The sequence below is a fragment of the Pelophylax lessonae genome (assembly GCF_965119305.1).
Source record: "Pelophylax lessonae genome assembly, chromosome: 3".
Lineage (NCBI taxonomy): Eukaryota > Metazoa > Chordata > Amphibia > Anura > Ranidae > Pelophylax > Pelophylax lessonae.
In genome coordinates, this window is record NC_138770.1 from 228,155,317 (window position 1) to 228,172,535 (window position 17,219).

Below are 17,219 nucleotides of genomic sequence, written 5' to 3' on the forward strand. Positions count from 1 at the left end.
AGAACATTTTTTTAATGTATTTTTTCAGAAAAATAAAATTAAATATTCCATGGGCTCAACATGCCTGTCAGGAACTTCCTTGGTGTGTTTACTTTCCAAAAATGTGTAATTTAGGGGGGTACTGCCCTGCCATTTTAGCACTTTAAGAAATGAAATAGGCAGTCAGAAAGCAAAAGCTGCGTAAATTCCAGTATATACACCATAGTTTGTAGACGCTATAACTTTTACGCAAAATGATAAATTATTGAGATAATTATTGAGATTTTTTTTATCAAAGATATGTAGCTAAATACATTTTGGCCTAAATGTATGACAAAAATTTAGTTTATTGGATATTTTTTTTATAAGGAAAAGTAGAAAATGTCAAGAAAAAGTGTTTTTGGTCTTTTTTTCGTTTATATCGCAAAAAAATAAAAACTGCAGAGGTGATCAAATACCATGAAAAGAATGCTCTATTTGTGGGAAAAAAGGACATAAATTTTGTTTGGGTACAGCATTGCATAACCACCCAATTACCAGTTAAAGTCACGCAGTGCCAAATTGCCAAAAATGGCCTGGTCATTAAGGGGGTAAAACCTTCTGGTCCAGAAGTGGTTAATTTTGTACTGAATTAAGGTTTTTCTGAAGTAGCAGTCACTGGGTCAAGAGCAGAAATTGGACATATGTAGTCCCTAGAAATCGAAAATAAACAGCCGAGGAGAAGCTGCAAAGCATGCCAGGAAATGGTGGAAAGAGATGTCCAGCAGACAGGCACAACTCAACACAATCTAAAAGGAGATTTTTCAAATATATTTATATTGGATTGTCAAAGATAACCATTGTTTGTATTGGTATTGTAATGCTGAAGGTATAAAATGAAAGTATATGGTGTGACCATAAAACTTCTTTAACATTTTTTGGGATATACTATAAGGGATGAGGACATGTGTAGTGGTAAGCCCGTATAGATATTGCCACAACATTGTGTGTTTAGATAAACATTACTTGTTGAATTCACAACCAAGTTCAGTCATTTTCCAGGAAAGTTTTCTAGGCGGAGGTGCTGGACATGATGTTTGTTATGGGTTAGGTATGTCTGCCTGGAAACCAGTCTTACCTATATTTGGAAATGAGCTGACTAGCAGGTTGCACTTAAAACATTGATGTAATGTCAACAGCTGGGAGCAGCCACCCTGCCACTACTGAAATGTGAATTACAGAATATATTTATAGTAATTACTATGACCTTTGTAAGTTTTATCAGTACAAAGCTGTTAAATACTTACAAGAGATTAGCACTGCTGCACACTGATCTGTAACACAGTGTTGTTTAACATGTAGGAAAGGAGGACTCCACTTGGGGTTCCAGGAGTGTCACTTGACATGCACCCTAGAAAATCACTTCTGTGCGTGAAGAAACATCCATTTGGGACAGAGTAGTGTCATCTCAGAAATGCAATGACATTTTATATAATGATGCAGTTTTGTTTTAGCCTCTAGATCAGCCTTTCTTGACCTTTTCAACAACGACCTCTTTAAGAACCCTTGAAAAAATGTTCTGGTCCCAGGGAACCCCTCCTAAAAAAATTACTGTATCTACAACTCATGATACATTAGTGTGATGGTCAGTGAGAAGAATGCTACTTACACTTGTGGTCAATGGAAAGAATTAGCCCCCCCCCCCCCCTTTCAGATAGATAAAATAATAAATGGTGTCAGAGGGAACTTATCTGAGAGGCAGAAATTGCCCATTGCTCAAGGAACCCCTATGGAGGAACTCCAGGGGTTCAGGGAGAAACCCTGCTCTATATTTTCATGGCATAAGCACAGGTTATCTTTTTAGTCTAAAAACATTTAAAAAATTCAGAGATACAGACATCTAAATAATTTGCAAAAGTCGAGCTTGGTTCCCCCATGTACTCTTTTAGTGTGAGTTGTCTTACTTACTAATAAAGAACAAAGCTAAAAGATTGGGCTTAGTGTAAAAAAAATTAAAGGCTAAGTACAAAAATAACAAATGCACATGATTTTGCCGGTAAAAAAAAACATACATTTATTTATTTTACACTGCAGCCTGCAAAGTATTGCACTTGCGATTAATGGGCTGCGGGTACAGTGCCAGGCTTCTACAGACAGTCAGTACTGTCTATACCTTCCGTTCAAGCAGACAGTTACTGAAGTACAAGAAGGTAGCAGGCAAGACTTCAAGTTCATTCATAAAACTCAGTGAATGAATAGAGCAGCTGGGTGGGTGAAGCTCCGCAGAGCTGCACTGTTTTTACATTGTAAAAGTGGGTGCAGGAAGAAGATCCCCCTCCCGCTGTCACTGGAGGGGTGAGAGGTCGGCTGCTCCATATTAACATGTTACATGTTACACCCTATATGGATGTAACATATTACAAAAGTTGGACTTATGCTTTAAGTTGAAAAGCAGCACACTAACTATGCAAATTCAGGACACAAACAAACATATTAAACCAGAATACAGTGGGGAAAATAATTATTTGATCCCCTGCAGATTTTGTAAGTTTGCCAACTTACGAAGAATTGAAGGGCCTACTGTATAATTTTTATCATTAGTGTATTTTAAATGATAGAGACAGAATATTAACCAAAACTCCCGAAAAAGCACATGAAACAAATGTTATAAATCGAGTTGCAGTTCAGTGAGTAAAATAAGTATTAGATCCCCAAGCAAAACATGACTTAGTACTTGGTGGGAAACCCTTGTTGGCAAACACAGAGGTAAGAGGTTTCTTGTAGTTGGTTACCAGGTTTGCACACATCTCAGGAGGGATTTTGGTGCACTCTTCTTTACAGATCTTCTCTAAATCCTTAAGGTTTCTTGGTGGTTGCTTGGCAACTCAAAGTTTTAGCTACCTCCATAAATTTTCTATAGGATTAAGGTCTGGAGACTACTGGCTAGGCCACTCCATGACCTTAATGTGCTTCTTCTTGAGCCACTGGTGGTATGTTTTGGGTCATTGTCATGCAGGCCTTCTCTCTAACATCGGTGCCTAACTTCACAAATGCGCTTCCTGAAGAATGGTTAAACATTCCCATAGACACACTCCTAAACCTTGTGGCCAGCCTTCCCAGAAGAGTTGAAGCTGTTATAGCTGCAAAGGGTGGGCCAACTCAATATTGAACCCTACAGACTAAGACTGGGATGCCATTAAAGTTCATGTGCATGTAGAGGCACGCATCCCAATACTTTTGGTAATATAGTGTAGATATGACCTCTGTGTTATAAAAGATATGCAATGTATTAGGAGTAGTGAACTGCACAAACATGGTCAGCGAAGCACCTTTCACGCCATCAAAAACCACCAAAAGCACCCTCAGAACCAACAATGAGGAAGAACAAGGAGAAGCCACTTTGTGTAATACCCTTTAAAAGGTGAATACTTTATTAAAAGAAAATCACAATGTGTAAGAAGAGACCAAGCATGTAAATATGACTGGTGGGCGTGATTACATCACAGGCTAGGCCCCCTCAACAGGACCTCCCCCTTGTGGTGATTATTCTTTTAAACGGTATTACACAATGCCTCTGTGACAACCTAAAAATATTTGATGTTGTATCATTTTATTTGCTGGGGAAAATGGTCACCAGGAGCAAAAGACAGCAATAAAAACCTGTTAGGGAGTTTAAGCCTTCCACATTCTATCCAAAAATAAATTGTAAAAAATTGACTTTACAGATGGGGCAGTGGGGATGCCATCCTGACTACTTTTCCCTTCATCCAACACTGTTTATACCCCACCTCCACTCTCCTCCCCCCACCCCAGCCTCTTTCCATATCATCCTTAAAGTGGAACTTCACTATCTCAATCAACATTTATTATTTTTATTTAGGATAAGGAAAGTATATCATATTTGCTTGTTTTAAACATTTTTTGACATTTCTTCAGTTACTTCCTGATTTCCAGGCTTAGGCAATTAATGTCATACATCCTAGGAGTCTTCAGTAGGGGAGGAGTGGCTTTCTCAGCAAAGCACACCCTCCTGCGTGCATGCCTGTGCTAAGGGCAGAGTGATTCCAGGAAGTAAATGCTACATGTATCATCTGACCTTACTCAAGATGGCCACGGCAAGAAATGCTAGGGGATGTTTTTCAAAGTGATTTCTCTACAAAATAAAGCATGGAGTCATGAATAGATGAGGGAGTTTACTTTGAATATTAAAAATGAATTAAAAAGCATTCTAAGTTTGTGGTGCTCAGATGAAGTGTAGTTCCACTTTAACCCATTTTTTATACTTCCTTTTAAAAATGTTCCCAAGTTAGAATTCTGACATAGACCAGTTATGGCCTAGTCTTCTCAATAACCTCAAACATTACAGCATTAGCTAAAAAGTCAACACAGGCATCTCTTAGTTAATAACACTCAGATCTATATGGCCAAAAAGTAATTCAGACTTACCAACTTTCTGAAACGCTTCTCTGAGTTCTTCTAACTCCTCTCTAGTTATAGTGATTGTGTTGTTAGCCATTCCCAGGATCAGTAAGGTTGGAATTTTAAGAGGCTTTACCTGTGACCTAGGGGAAAAACATAGGGAGCAATTGTGAAGATTTACACATCAGCACTGCTAGGTGTCTAGGTATCAATCATCAGAGAGACCATCAATCATTATCAGAACAAAGATGCCCCATTACAGCAGTCACAGACACAGGAAGGATGGCATATAAATGGTACAATTCAATTTGACAGGTGATAAGTATATATTTATTTCATTTATAAGACAACTACATTTAATACTAATACAAACCGCAGATTTAGTGAGTTTTGTTGCACTGAAGGGAAACCCCATTCTGTTGATTCAAGATTCAAGTCCTGAATCTTTTTTTAGGAGCAATCAGATGGCCTAATATCTCCCTGGGATTTAAGAATTTACCCCAAAAATTCTAGAGCAGTGATGGTGAACCTTGGCACCCCAGATGTTTTGGAACTACATTTCCCATGATTGGCCAACTACACTACAGAGTGCATGAACGTGCAGTGCAGCCTGACTCCAAAGGCTCTGTCCTATCCGACCCTGTTCTGGAGTCAGCAGAAGAAGAGGAAGATCTGTGCATACAGGATCAAACAGCCTTTTTTACACAATGCAGAGGATTAACCCCTTAAGTTTCACACCACGCCCAGACCACGTCTTTTGATGACGAAACGCATCGCCGGCACCAGACGCAACGTCCACAAGCCCCCATCCATGCCGGCCTCTACCTTGCCATTCTGTTGTGAAGCCGCGGGATGCCGCGGTCGGACCTTCAGCCATGTTTGTGATGTGCCTGTATTTGTCTGATGTCTTGTAAGTAGCCTTTTAATAAATCTTGCCTGGAATTTTTATGGGATTACACTATGGTCTCTTTGCCTTATTTTCCATATAAACCTGTATTCTTCTGACCATTTGGATCTACTGTGGGGACTGGACCTTTCTGAGTACCTTGTTCTTAATGAGATTGGAGTCTATCTGTTTACCCAAAGCTTGTGAGGCCATTTCATTAACTTGATTGGCCATGTTGTTCTGGTAAGCTGACTCCCATTATCATTGCACAGTAGTGTCCCCTGCCTGCACTTTCCTGTGGTTGTCACAAGAAGAATTTCACTATTTGCCTTGGATTTAAGTTTTGCATTTTGGACTTGATTTTCACCCTCACTGTTTATGGGACTTTATGTGCACATTTCTTGCTTTTTCTACATTCATCATTTATGTTTATTATACATGACAATATTCATTTATTTCACATGTGTTTTTTATATTAGTGCTGCACTATTTTTTTATTTATGAACATCATAGGAAATGTACTTCCAAAACATCTGAGGTGCCAAGGTTTGCCATCACTCTTCTAGCCACTTGCCGACTGCCTAACGCCGATCTACGTCGGCAGTCAGCCCCTCACAGGCAAAGTGACGTAGGGCTACGTCACTAGCTTGTGAGGGTCTAGGGAGCGAGCGCGCGCCCCCGGAGGCGCGCTCCCGCTCCCGCGTGGTCACGGACCCCCCAGCGCGTGTGACCGGCGGACCCGATGTCCGCCGGTCACTCGGCGATCGGCGGGGGAGAGGGAGAATGTCAGGCAGCTTGTGTAAACAAGCCACCTGTCATTCTCCTTGCTGTTAGGATACTGATCACTCGGATCTAGTATGTAGATCCGTTGATCAGTGTCCATACAGCTCAAGCCCCAGCCAATCACAGTAGAAAGCACGCCCCTAGGGATACACACAGCCCCTCCCTCCCAAATAAAGTTAACCCCTTCACTACCAGTGTATTTTTACAGTAACAGTGCATATATATAGCACTGATTACTGTAGAAATGTCACTGGTAACCCCAAAAGTGTCAAAAATGTCAGTCAAGGGTCCGATCTGTCCGCCCCAATGTCGCAGTACCGCAAAAAAAATCGCAGATCGCCGCCATTACACGTTAAAAAAAAAAACAACAAAAATTACAGAAATCTTTTCCTTTGTTAGTAAACGCGATAACTTTTGCGCAAACCAATCAAAATACGATTTTTGCGATTTTTTTTACCAAACATAGGTAGCATAAAACAAATTGGCCGAAAAAGTAAAAAAATTTTGATTTTTAAATTTTTTTTGGGGGGAATTTCATATAAAAAAATGTGAAAAATATTGCTATTTTTGCAAAATTGACGCTCTTTTTTTGTTTATAGCGCGTGATCAAAAAATCGCACAGGTGATCAAATACCACCAAAAGAATGCTCTGTTTGTGGGAAAAAAAGGACGCCAAATTCGTTTAGGTACAGCGTCGCACGACCGCGCAATTGTCCGTTAAAGTCACGCAGTGCCGAATCGCAAAATACCCCCTGGTCGGAATGGGGGTAAAATCTTCCGGGGCTTAAGTGGTTAAATGCCTAATACCATGGGAACGTGACAACTGTTCTTAGAAGGCATTGACTTACAGGTATATCAGACTCTCAAAAGAGCTACAGCATTAAGTACTATGTATACTGTACTAGATACTGTATGTAGCGCCTTACTTTATAAGAGGATAGGAGAAAAGGCCACATTTAAACAAAACATGTATAGTAGATTTATTAGTACTACTAATTGTTTTAAAATTAGGGAATGCTTTCCCCCATGGTCAGTAACTTTGTGTGCCCATGACATGTGGAATGAGTGGCGATATCTGCAAACCAAAGTGGGTATCTAGTTTTTGAAGATAAGTAATGGAGACACAAGTAAGTAGCGTAAGTACTCCCTTTTTGTTTATCAAGATCTTCAGGGTTTCTCAAATGTATATGGGCCCAAATGTTGTCTGAATTTGATGTAAAAATAAATAAATAAAAAAATCTATGCATTCATTGTCCTGTCCTACCTGTAATATTACTCATACTGTCACAAAAAAATGTCCGTAAAAAGTGCACATGCATATGTATGCTGTAGATGCATACAGTATATTTATGTATAATATACATTTGATAGAGTGTCTTCCTTTGTGTATATCACTTAGTTGCTCAGCATTTTATTTCGTTGGTGACATTCCCCATTCCAACATTGTAAACAATTATTAAATTTCTTAATTCTGTTGTTATTAGAAACAATTCCAGTTACCAGCTAGAAATTGTTTATGATTATACTTCATTACTCCAGCGCTCTTCCTGCCATCTGACATAAATACATGTTTGAGACTAAAGCCCCGTACACACGTACCGAATGTCGGCTGAACGATCGGCCGTCTTTTGTCCGGTGCTGTCCTGTCAGTTGAAAAGTGCAAAAGACTGCACACGAATTTTGTCGGCCAACAACAGCCGACTGCAGAAGTGATGCCATGTGATGGTTTACTTTCCTTGTCTTTTTTCTTTTCCGAGCATGCCCAGTCTTGCTAATCTGCTGTTTGTCGGCCGAATTCTGTACTGACTGGCGAACAATCGGCCGTTCTGGTGACGGCCAACAAAAATTTTATAGCCTGCACACCAGATTCTGTTCGGCCGAAAAGTCGCTGTCGGAAGCATCATACTAACAAGCCGAAAATAGGCCGATCGTTCGGCGGCCGAATATTTACGGCCGACAATCGGTACGTGTGTACGGGCCTTTAGTGTACTGCATGTCCTAAGTCCTGTCTTTGCTGGACAGCAGAGGAAAGATGCGGCACAGTGCTGCTTCCTATAAAGCTGGACTCCAGAGAGATCAAAAGGACACAGATAACTGCAGCTGTGTATTATTTAAATATTAATGATGAATGAACACATCTTTAAATATATATTTTTTAATACAAGCAGGAAGTACTGCAATTCAACCAGGTATCAGCCTCTTGCAGTTCCTATAGAGCAGAGCTCAAACCGTGGGGTGAGAATCAGCACAAGGAGCCAATCAGTTGTGCTGCTGTGCATGCACCTACAAGAACATGTAGGTAAAGAATAATCAGCTTATCCGTCTGCTATTTCTCCTTTCATTGTTCTCTCACTGAACTGCAAAAGAAAAGAAACTAGAATGATGGCACAATTCCCTCAATCCTCACTGTGCAGTTTGTCAGCTTTCCCTATTTCCCCCCTACAGCAGCTTTAATACCCTGACACCGATGGCTGATCTGTGCCCGCTTTTCATAGAACCAGCTATGACATAACCCCCCATTGGCCCTTCTAAGTCTGTTGGCCATGGTTCAAATGATTTGAACTTGCTGGGTTCGCTACAAACCCTCATCCCTAGTGACATGATGCCTTGGCTTTCTAGAAAGAGATTATAAATAAATGCTTCTTATCATAAAATTGCTGACTATACACATTCTTGTAGCTCACTAAATCAACTTTTATGTGCACTTTCACTTTATTACATCTTATCCTGTTGATTATCTAAGAAGCATTTTGTTTCTTTACATGGTGTAAAGTTTATTTAAATGCAATTCAACACATTTGCACTACATAGCTCTGCTATAAGCTATATATACACCTTATGTGTAAAATAATGCGCTATCTTTAGGTTGGGATTGGAAAGCAGACCAAGGCAATCATTTCCAACAATGCTGATTTAGACTTCATCCATTTGTATGCATGTTGTGGGTCCTAGGATATGGTGGGTCCTAGAATACATACAACCTTGTGCATATACCCTTTTATTGTGCACTACATTCTTCTTTCTGTCATTACATTAAAAAAAAAATCTGAAGCTGAAATATAATTTGCTCATATTTTGCCTTATCTGGTTCCTCTTTCTCCCTTTTATCAACACACAAATGCATTTTTTAAATAAAACCTTTCTATTTTTGTTATGTACCTTATTTTGAATTTATTGACATCATCACTGCTTGTCTGTGCATCTCTATACAATGCAGGCAGATCACAGATGGTACAGCAAGGTGCTGCATATAGCCTATATATAGCATATAACTTTTCAGCATCCTGCCTTTGTACTCCTCTCAATAGCCCTTAGTCCCTCTGGAGGAGTGGGCATTCCTAGGCAGGCTCCATTTGCATGCCTAAGGCCAACTTGCTCCAAGCCCCCATGATTAAAAGAACTGAAATCCAGTGAATGAAAGGGCTGGGCCAGGGACAGTAAGGCTGAAGAGGAAAGGGTTAAATGATGCTAGATGTCTTTCATCCAGGAAATGAGGTGGGTTTTATCTGACTTTCTGGACTTGCTTCTAATGCACATTGTAAGATCCTTACAGTGTGCAGTGAAATGAGAATAAGCAATTTCCATACATACAGGAGACTGTACAAGTGTGCAAATTAAGGCTGGAGTTCAGCTTTAACATTCTGTGAAAAGAAACCATCATGTCTTCAATATCAATCATTTCTTAAACATTTGCATCTATAATAGCTTGTCAGTTTTTTGGGTGAGGTATAGCAAAAGGAACCAAAATATCCTTCCCATCAAACAGTGTGCATTAGAAGCTGCAGAATGTCAGATAGAACCCATCTCATATCCTGGCTGGAGGGCATTAGGCAGTGTTTAAGCCCTTTCCTCCCATAAGGCTAGGTTCATAGGGCCCTGACTTTGCCAGGCGACTTGAATACGACTTGAGTGTGACTTGAAGCGACTTTGAAGAAACTTTAGGGAATGCCTGGGTAAGCTTCCTGTAATGTTGGATCCAAATCACATCAATTAAGATGGGAATCTGACTCGGAGGGCACAAGTTGGACAGAAGTCGCCTTGAAAAAGTACAGTAACCTTTTCTAAAGTCGAAGCCACTTCAGTACTGCTAATTAACCACTTCTGGACTGGAAGGTTTTCCCCCTTAATGACCAGGCCATTTTTTGTGATTCTTTACTGCGTTATTTTACTGAGAATTGCACGGTCCTGCAATGGTGTACCCAAATAAAATTGATGTCCTTTGTTTTCCCACAAATAGAGCTTTCTTTTGGTGGTGTTTGATCACCTGTGCGTTTTCTTATTTTTTGCGCAATAAGCAAAAAAGAGCGACAATTCTGGAAAAAAAACAATATTTTTCACTTTCTGCTATATAACATTTCCAATAAAAAAAAAAATTAAAAATTACATTTTTTCATCATTTTAGGCCAATATGTATTATGCTACATATTTTTGCAAAAAAATCCCAATAAAAGTATATTGATTGGTTTGTGCAAACGTTATCGCGTCTACAAACTAGTGGAAAGATTCATGTCATTTTTATTTTATTTACTAGTAATGGCAGTGATCAGCAATTTTTAGTGGGACTGCGACATTGCGGCGGACAGATTGGACCCCTTACTGACATTTCTGACTTTTTTGGGGGGGGGCAGTGACATTACTACAGTAATCAGTGCTAAAGATATGCACTGTTACTGTATAAATGACACTGGCCGGGAAGGGGTTAACACCAGGGACGATCAAAGGGATAAATGTGTCCCTAGGGAGTGCCTTCTAACTGTGTGGGGATGCACTTATGCAATGAACACGGGGACCTGTGTTCCTAAATAGGAGAAACACAGGAGACCTGTGTTCATTGCTGACAGAACAGCGGTCTGTCGTGTTTAAAACAGCAAACCGCTGTTCTGTCTCAACGGGGAGAGATCGCGGGTGCCCGGCTGAAATTGTGGCCGCCGGACCCGTAGATCAGCTTCCCCTGTGGCGAATGGGCATGCGCGCGCCCCCACTCGCAGTCCCGCGCAGCGACATACAGTTATGTCATTTCCCAGGACAGAGCCTACCTACTGCGGTATATGTACTGCTGGCAGTCGGCAAGTGGTTATATGCAGGGAATAGTATAATGGTATATGCAGAGTGGCACAAAACGTATATTTTATACAGCATACTCTAGGTCCTAGGGTTCATCCTGGTGCACAGCATACTCTAATTATCAACGAACGAATACATGCTGAATCATAGTTGGAAATCATTGGCATGTTCTTTGTTCTACACTGTCAGCACAGAGTTGGGAAAGTACAAAGAAAGCACACGTGTACAAATGACTCTGATGTTTAAAAATGAGCTTCAGTAAATCATTATGGCACATAATCTCAGAGCATAGTATTTTAATGGTGGTAATCCATGCACCCTAAATTATTATGGAATCCAACTTCCAGTCCCAACCTACAGATAGCACCCTGTTTTACACATAGCGTGTATATAAAGTACAGCCTGCATGGAGTACATGGTGCAAATGTGTAGAATTAGATGTAAAATTAACTTTACATCATGCAATCAAATAAATAAATAGCTTCTTAGATAATAAACAGGATAAGGTGTAATAAAAAAAAAGGCACATTATAAATAGAATAGATTTAGGGAGCTTCAAGAATGTGTGCAGTCAGCGTTCTGTTGATAAGAAGCTTTAACAACTTCAGCCCCTCTCATGACCAGGCCATTATTTGCAATACGGCACTGCGTTATTTTTTTTTTTTTTTTTTTTTGAAAATCTTTTTTATTGAATTTTGCAAGAAAAAACAACAACTACAAACATTGGTGCTCAGGCTCAGACCAGATACGAGCTAGCAGCAATACATACATAATGAAACACGGCACCCGCGCAGGGGTCCAAAGGGAAAGGCAAGTGTAGTACAAACCAAGTGAAAGGTATACACAGCAGCCCTGAGAGACACAGCAGATATTGTTAAACAATAGGAGATCCTCACCAAAACTCATCAGCAGGGCCCATGCTCAATACAGGTCAGCCCCAAACATCACAGAATCCCATAACACCCCAAGGCGAGGGGCGTCATCCGCCTAAGACGGAAGGCGAGACCCGCCTCCCCCACCCGGGACAGCGGGGGGATCGGAGAGCCACCGAGTCCACACCCTATCAAACTTTTTCCGGCAACCCCTGTGCACATATGTGTCTTTATATAAGGGGAGGACTGAATTCACCAGGGACCTCCATTGTTGAACCGTGGGAGGGGAGCACTGTCGCCAGTGGAGCACAATGGATTTCCTGGCATAAAACAATAATAAACCGAGCAACGTGCGGTCCGCCACCCGAGACACCAGATCATCCAATAGACCGAGTAAACATATTCTCGGGGAGGGATCTAGCGAGATGGAGGAGACCTCTGTGATCGTGTGTAGCACCCCGGACCAGAAGGTAGAGAGATGGGGACAGGTCCAGAATATATGAAGGAAGTCACCCGGGGCCTGGCCACAGCGCCAGCACTCCGGCGACTGGGAGGCGTGCATTTTATGTAACCTATGCGGGGTGAGGTAGGCTCTGTGTGCAATTTTGAATTGAATAAGTCTATCCCTGAGTGAGACCAACATCTTGAATGGAACCTCCCACATGTTCATCCAGTCCTCCTGGTCCAGGTCCGGAACGTCCCTGGTCCACCGAGCACGGAGACCAGAGAGCTCCGGAGAATGCACCCGGAGGAGATGCGCGTAAAGGGTCGACAGCGCTCGTTCAGAGCAGTCGTGCCGCAAAACCCGCTCAAGATCTGACTGCACTACCTGGGAACCACCGGGTGGAAACTGGGATTTGAAGGCATGGGAGAGCTGTAGGTAGCGGAAAACCATGGAGGGTGGTACATGGAAGGAATCCACGAAAAATTGAAGGGGGGGAAAGGAGAGGTCAGGGGAGATGTCTGAAAGTTTCTTAACATGGTACTTCGTCCACACCGCTGGGTCCGGGAGGGAGCAGAGATGCGGCAAGTTGGGATTATACCACAGAGGTGCGTTGGGGGAGACAGCAGAGCCCGGGTAGCCCTCTAGCTGCAAACCAGATTTCCATGCCCGCAGGACCGTAACCATGGAGGTCGTGAGACCATGCGGGGCCCTAGGACCCCGAAACAACAGATGAGTGAGCGCCTCCACGGACCCGAGCACCGCTGCCTCCACCGCAACCGCCGAGTTATGCAGGTCGGGGTTCAGCCACCAAGCCGCAGACACCAGCTGGGAGGCTAGAAAATATTTGTGGCAATCAGGGAAAGCTAGGCCCCCCTGTGAGGGGGGGCGCATAAGGGTGGAAAGTTTATATCTTGGGGGGCGGGGACCCCACAAAAAGGAGGAGAACAACTTATTCAGGGAAGCGAAGAAGGACTTTGGTATCCATTGCGGGGAGTGTCGGAAGAGATACGTAAATTTGGGCAGCACTTTCATCTTGACCAGGTTAACCCGGCCCAGAAGGGAAAGGGGCAAGTTCTCCCATGCCTTCAGCTTGGTCCTGAGCGCCGCCACCACCGGCTCCAGGTTGAGAGCGACAAAGTCGTCAGCGACCCCAGAGACCCTAACTCCTAGATACACCAACACATCCACCCACTGTAGCTGAATATCGGGCGGCGCCGAGCGTCGGGCCCCCTGGTCAATCGCCAACAGCTGCGACTTGGACCAGTTGACCCGCAGCCCGGTTACCCGAGAGTAGGCCTCCAGGACATGTAAGGCACCCGTGAGCGAAGAGTCGGCATCATTCAGGAACAACAGCAGGTCGTCAGCGTACAGGGCCACCCTCTCCTCCAGCCCGGCAATCCGCAGGCCCCGAACCAGCGGGGAAATGCGGAGGGCCTCCGCCACCGGCTCCATAGCAATGGCGAACAGGGCCGGGGAGAGAGGGCAGCCCTGCCTCGTGCCCCTGGACAGAGCAAACCAAGACGACAGCCGTCCCCCCAAACGAATAGCCGCCACCGGTGAGCTGTAAATGATTTTTAACCACTTAATGAAGAGCAGGGGGAACCCCATCCTTCTGAGAGTCTCCCACAGGAAGGGCCACTCCACCGAATCGAAAGCCTTTTCGATATCCAGTGAAGCAACCACTCTGGAACCCACATTGACATGTTGCGCCTGGAGGTTGGTATACAGTCTGCGGAGGTTAACGTCTGTGGACCTATGAGGCATAAAGCCAGTCTGGTCTTGGTCTACCACAGAGGGGAGCAAGGGCTGCAGGCGGATAGCCAGTAGTTTGGTCAGGATCTTTAGGTCCGTGTTGAGCAGCGCTATAGGTCGGTAAGAAGCGCACAGTTTCGGGTCCTTAGGGGGCTTATAGATAAGAACAACATGCGCTTCAGCCATCGAGGGAGGGAGAGACCCCTCCGCAAGACACCTGGTGAACAACGAAGCCAGTAGAGGGGCCAAGAGTCCAGAGTGGGTCTTGTAAAAGTCCACGGGGAGACCGTCTGGCCCCGGAGCCCTGCCTCCTGGAATAGTCGAGAGAACAGCCAGGACCTCCTCAGATGTGATGGGTCTTACCAGCCATTCCCTCTCGCAATCAGAGAGCCAGCCCAGGGCCACGGGGTCCAGAAGGGAGTCCAAAGCGGTCGGTCGAAAGTCTGGGGGAAGGGTAGTGGTGTAGAGGGCGCTATAATATGAGCGAAAGGCATCTAAGATGTCCTCGGGAGCGGTCAGGGAAACCCCCGCGGGAGAAGTGAGCTCTGGGACCACCGTCAGGGGGGCATCATGCTGGGATATCAACGCCAGAAACCTACCATTCCTATCCCCTTGCTCAAAAAAGGATTGTCGAGAGTGATACATGGACAACCTCGTGACCTCGGACATGTGAAGATGGAGGTCTCGCTTCATCGCCTGCAACGCCTCGAAGTTTGAGGTAGAAGGGTCCAGGCCGTACGCGGCAGTGGCCCCCTCCACCCCCCCCTCCAGGCGAGTCAGCTCCGCGGCCTGCTGTACCTTAACCGCTTTAATGATAGACATATATTGGCCCCTAGTATAAGCTTTAAACGCGTCCCAAACCAGCCCAGGTGAGGACGTGTCGGCATTGTTCCTCCAATAGTCCTCCAGAACCGGCGGGATCCGAGAGGCGACATCCGGTTGTTCCACCCACTGGGAGCCCAAACGCCACATGGAGGCCGAACGGGCCGCGCCAGAGCGGAGGGTGAGCTCCAAGGGGCAGTGGTCAGACAGACCCGCCGGTAAGTACTTCGCCGTCGCCACATCGGATAACGCCAGGGAGTTGGCAAACGCCAGGTCAATTCTGGAGGAGGTCTTATAAGAAGAGGAGAAACACGAATAACCCCTTTGGTCCGGGTGCTTCCAACGCCAGACCTCCCGCACCCCAGCAGCCTCCGACCAATGCAGCAGATCCTCTGAAAAGGATTTAGGGGGTGAAGGCCTGTCCAGAGCAGGGGAGAGAATGGCATTGAAATCCCCCAGAAACAGCAATTTCGCAGGGCAGTAAGGGGAGACCTTATCCAACACAGTGTAGAGAATATCAGACTTAAACGGAGGAGGAACATATAGGCCCACTAACACATATCTACAGTGCCACATGGTGAGGACCAAAACAACATAGCGGCCCATGGGGTCCGTGTGGACCGCCTCCACCTCACAAGGCAAGGTTTTGCGGATCAGCACCGAGACCCCACGGGCGTAACTAGAGTAAGAAGCATGAAATGATTTGTGAACCCACGGCTTTTTGAGGGACTGTAGCTTGCTTCCCACCAGATGCGTCTCTTGAAGGATCACTATAGAAGGCTTGCGGGAGGACAGGTACTGAAACATCAGAGCCCTCTTAAATTTGGAGTTGAGGCCCCTGACATTCCAGGAGATAACGGAGAAGGATTGGGAGTCACGGGAGGCCATAACAAACAGCTAGGGTGAAGATGGGGAGGGACCCCGCGGGGGCCTGCCGTAGCATCTGGGGAGCAGCAAGACCAGTCGGACCCAAGCACCACACACTTAAACACAGAACAATGAACACTAAAACACAAAAGTGAATAACAACATAACCCAGGCACGTAGTGCCTATCCTGCCAAACCCCAGCATCCCCCGCAAAAAGAAAAAAGGAACCGGGGGGGGAACCAAGGCCCCCCGGGGGGAGCTGGGGCCGGCCTGTACCCCAAAAAACAACAACGTCATTGAACTAGAGCTCCCGCGAGAGCTATAGCATAGAGCACGGGAGTGAGGGGCAGGGGGAACAAAAACAAGGGGGGGGGACCTGAGTGAGTGGCCGGGGGGGGGGGGGGGCAGCACCAGGAGCGGAAGGGTCAGCAGAAGAGAAAAAAGGGGAGAAAACCAAATGTCACAGCACAGTCCAACGTCTTGAAGCCAGCTCCTTAACAGTGAGCTACCCAGAGTACATCATGAATGGGTAAAGGCAATTCTCAAGGCACGAAATAGGAGATGTGGGGGGGCAGGCAGGGGACCGGGGCAGGAGGGCAAGGCAGGGGGACAGATAAGGGAGAAATCCAGGGCCACAACTAAAACAGGATGGATACTTGCGTTGCTCGGGCCCAGGAGGCAGCACGGATCAACGAACGTCCAGCCAGGAAGCCGCCTGTTCCGGAGTATCAAAGAACCTGGTGCGATCACCATCGATTACCCGGAGTCTGCTCGGATAGAGGAGGCTGTATTTGATGCCTAGATCGCGGAGACGCTTGCGGATGTCGGTGAATTGGCGGCGTTGACGTTGCACTTCTTGCGAGTAGTCCGGGAACAGCATAATTCGGGCGTCCTCATAACGGAGTTCTTTCTTGGAACGAGCCGCCGCCAATAGTCTGTCCCGGTCCCTGTAGTTAAGCAGCCGCAGCAGGAATGGCCTGGGAGGCGCCCCCGGAGCGGGGGGGGTCGGGGGAACCCTGTGTGCCCTCTCCACCACGAAGGTTGGCGGCATGTCAAGCAAATCCAGCAGCTTGGGGAGGAAGGCCTCCGCAAATTCGGCAGGTTTGGAGCCCTCAGCCCGCTCCGGCAACCCCAGGATGCGGATGTTGTTGCGCCTCAGGCGATTTTCGGTGTCAATCGCCCTGTCCTGGAGAGCCTTCACCTGCAGCTGTAAGGCATGGATGTCCCTGGAGTCCTCCCTGGAATTGTCCTCCAGGCGGGAGATGCGATCCTCCGCCTCAGACACCCGAGAGCGGAACTTGTCCAAGTCATGTCTAATAAGGCTGATATCCGTCGCCAGATAATCGATTT

General features: G+C 45.2%; 1 protein-coding gene across 2 annotated transcripts in view; it reads right to left on the minus strand.

Annotated features, from left to right (window-relative positions):
- The window catches only part of PLS1 (plastin 1), a 200,169-nt gene that overhangs the window by 111,966 nt on the left and 70,984 nt on the right, over window positions 1-17,219 (minus strand). For both annotated transcript variants that reach the window (XM_082252256.1, XM_082252257.1), the window contains exon 2: window positions 4,405-4,520. In XM_082252256.1, the coding sequence (XP_082108382.1) occupies window positions 4,405-4,474 (70 nt within the window). In that variant the 5' untranslated portion in view covers window positions 4,475-4,520. The remainder of the gene's footprint in view (window positions 1-4,404; window positions 4,521-17,219) is intronic.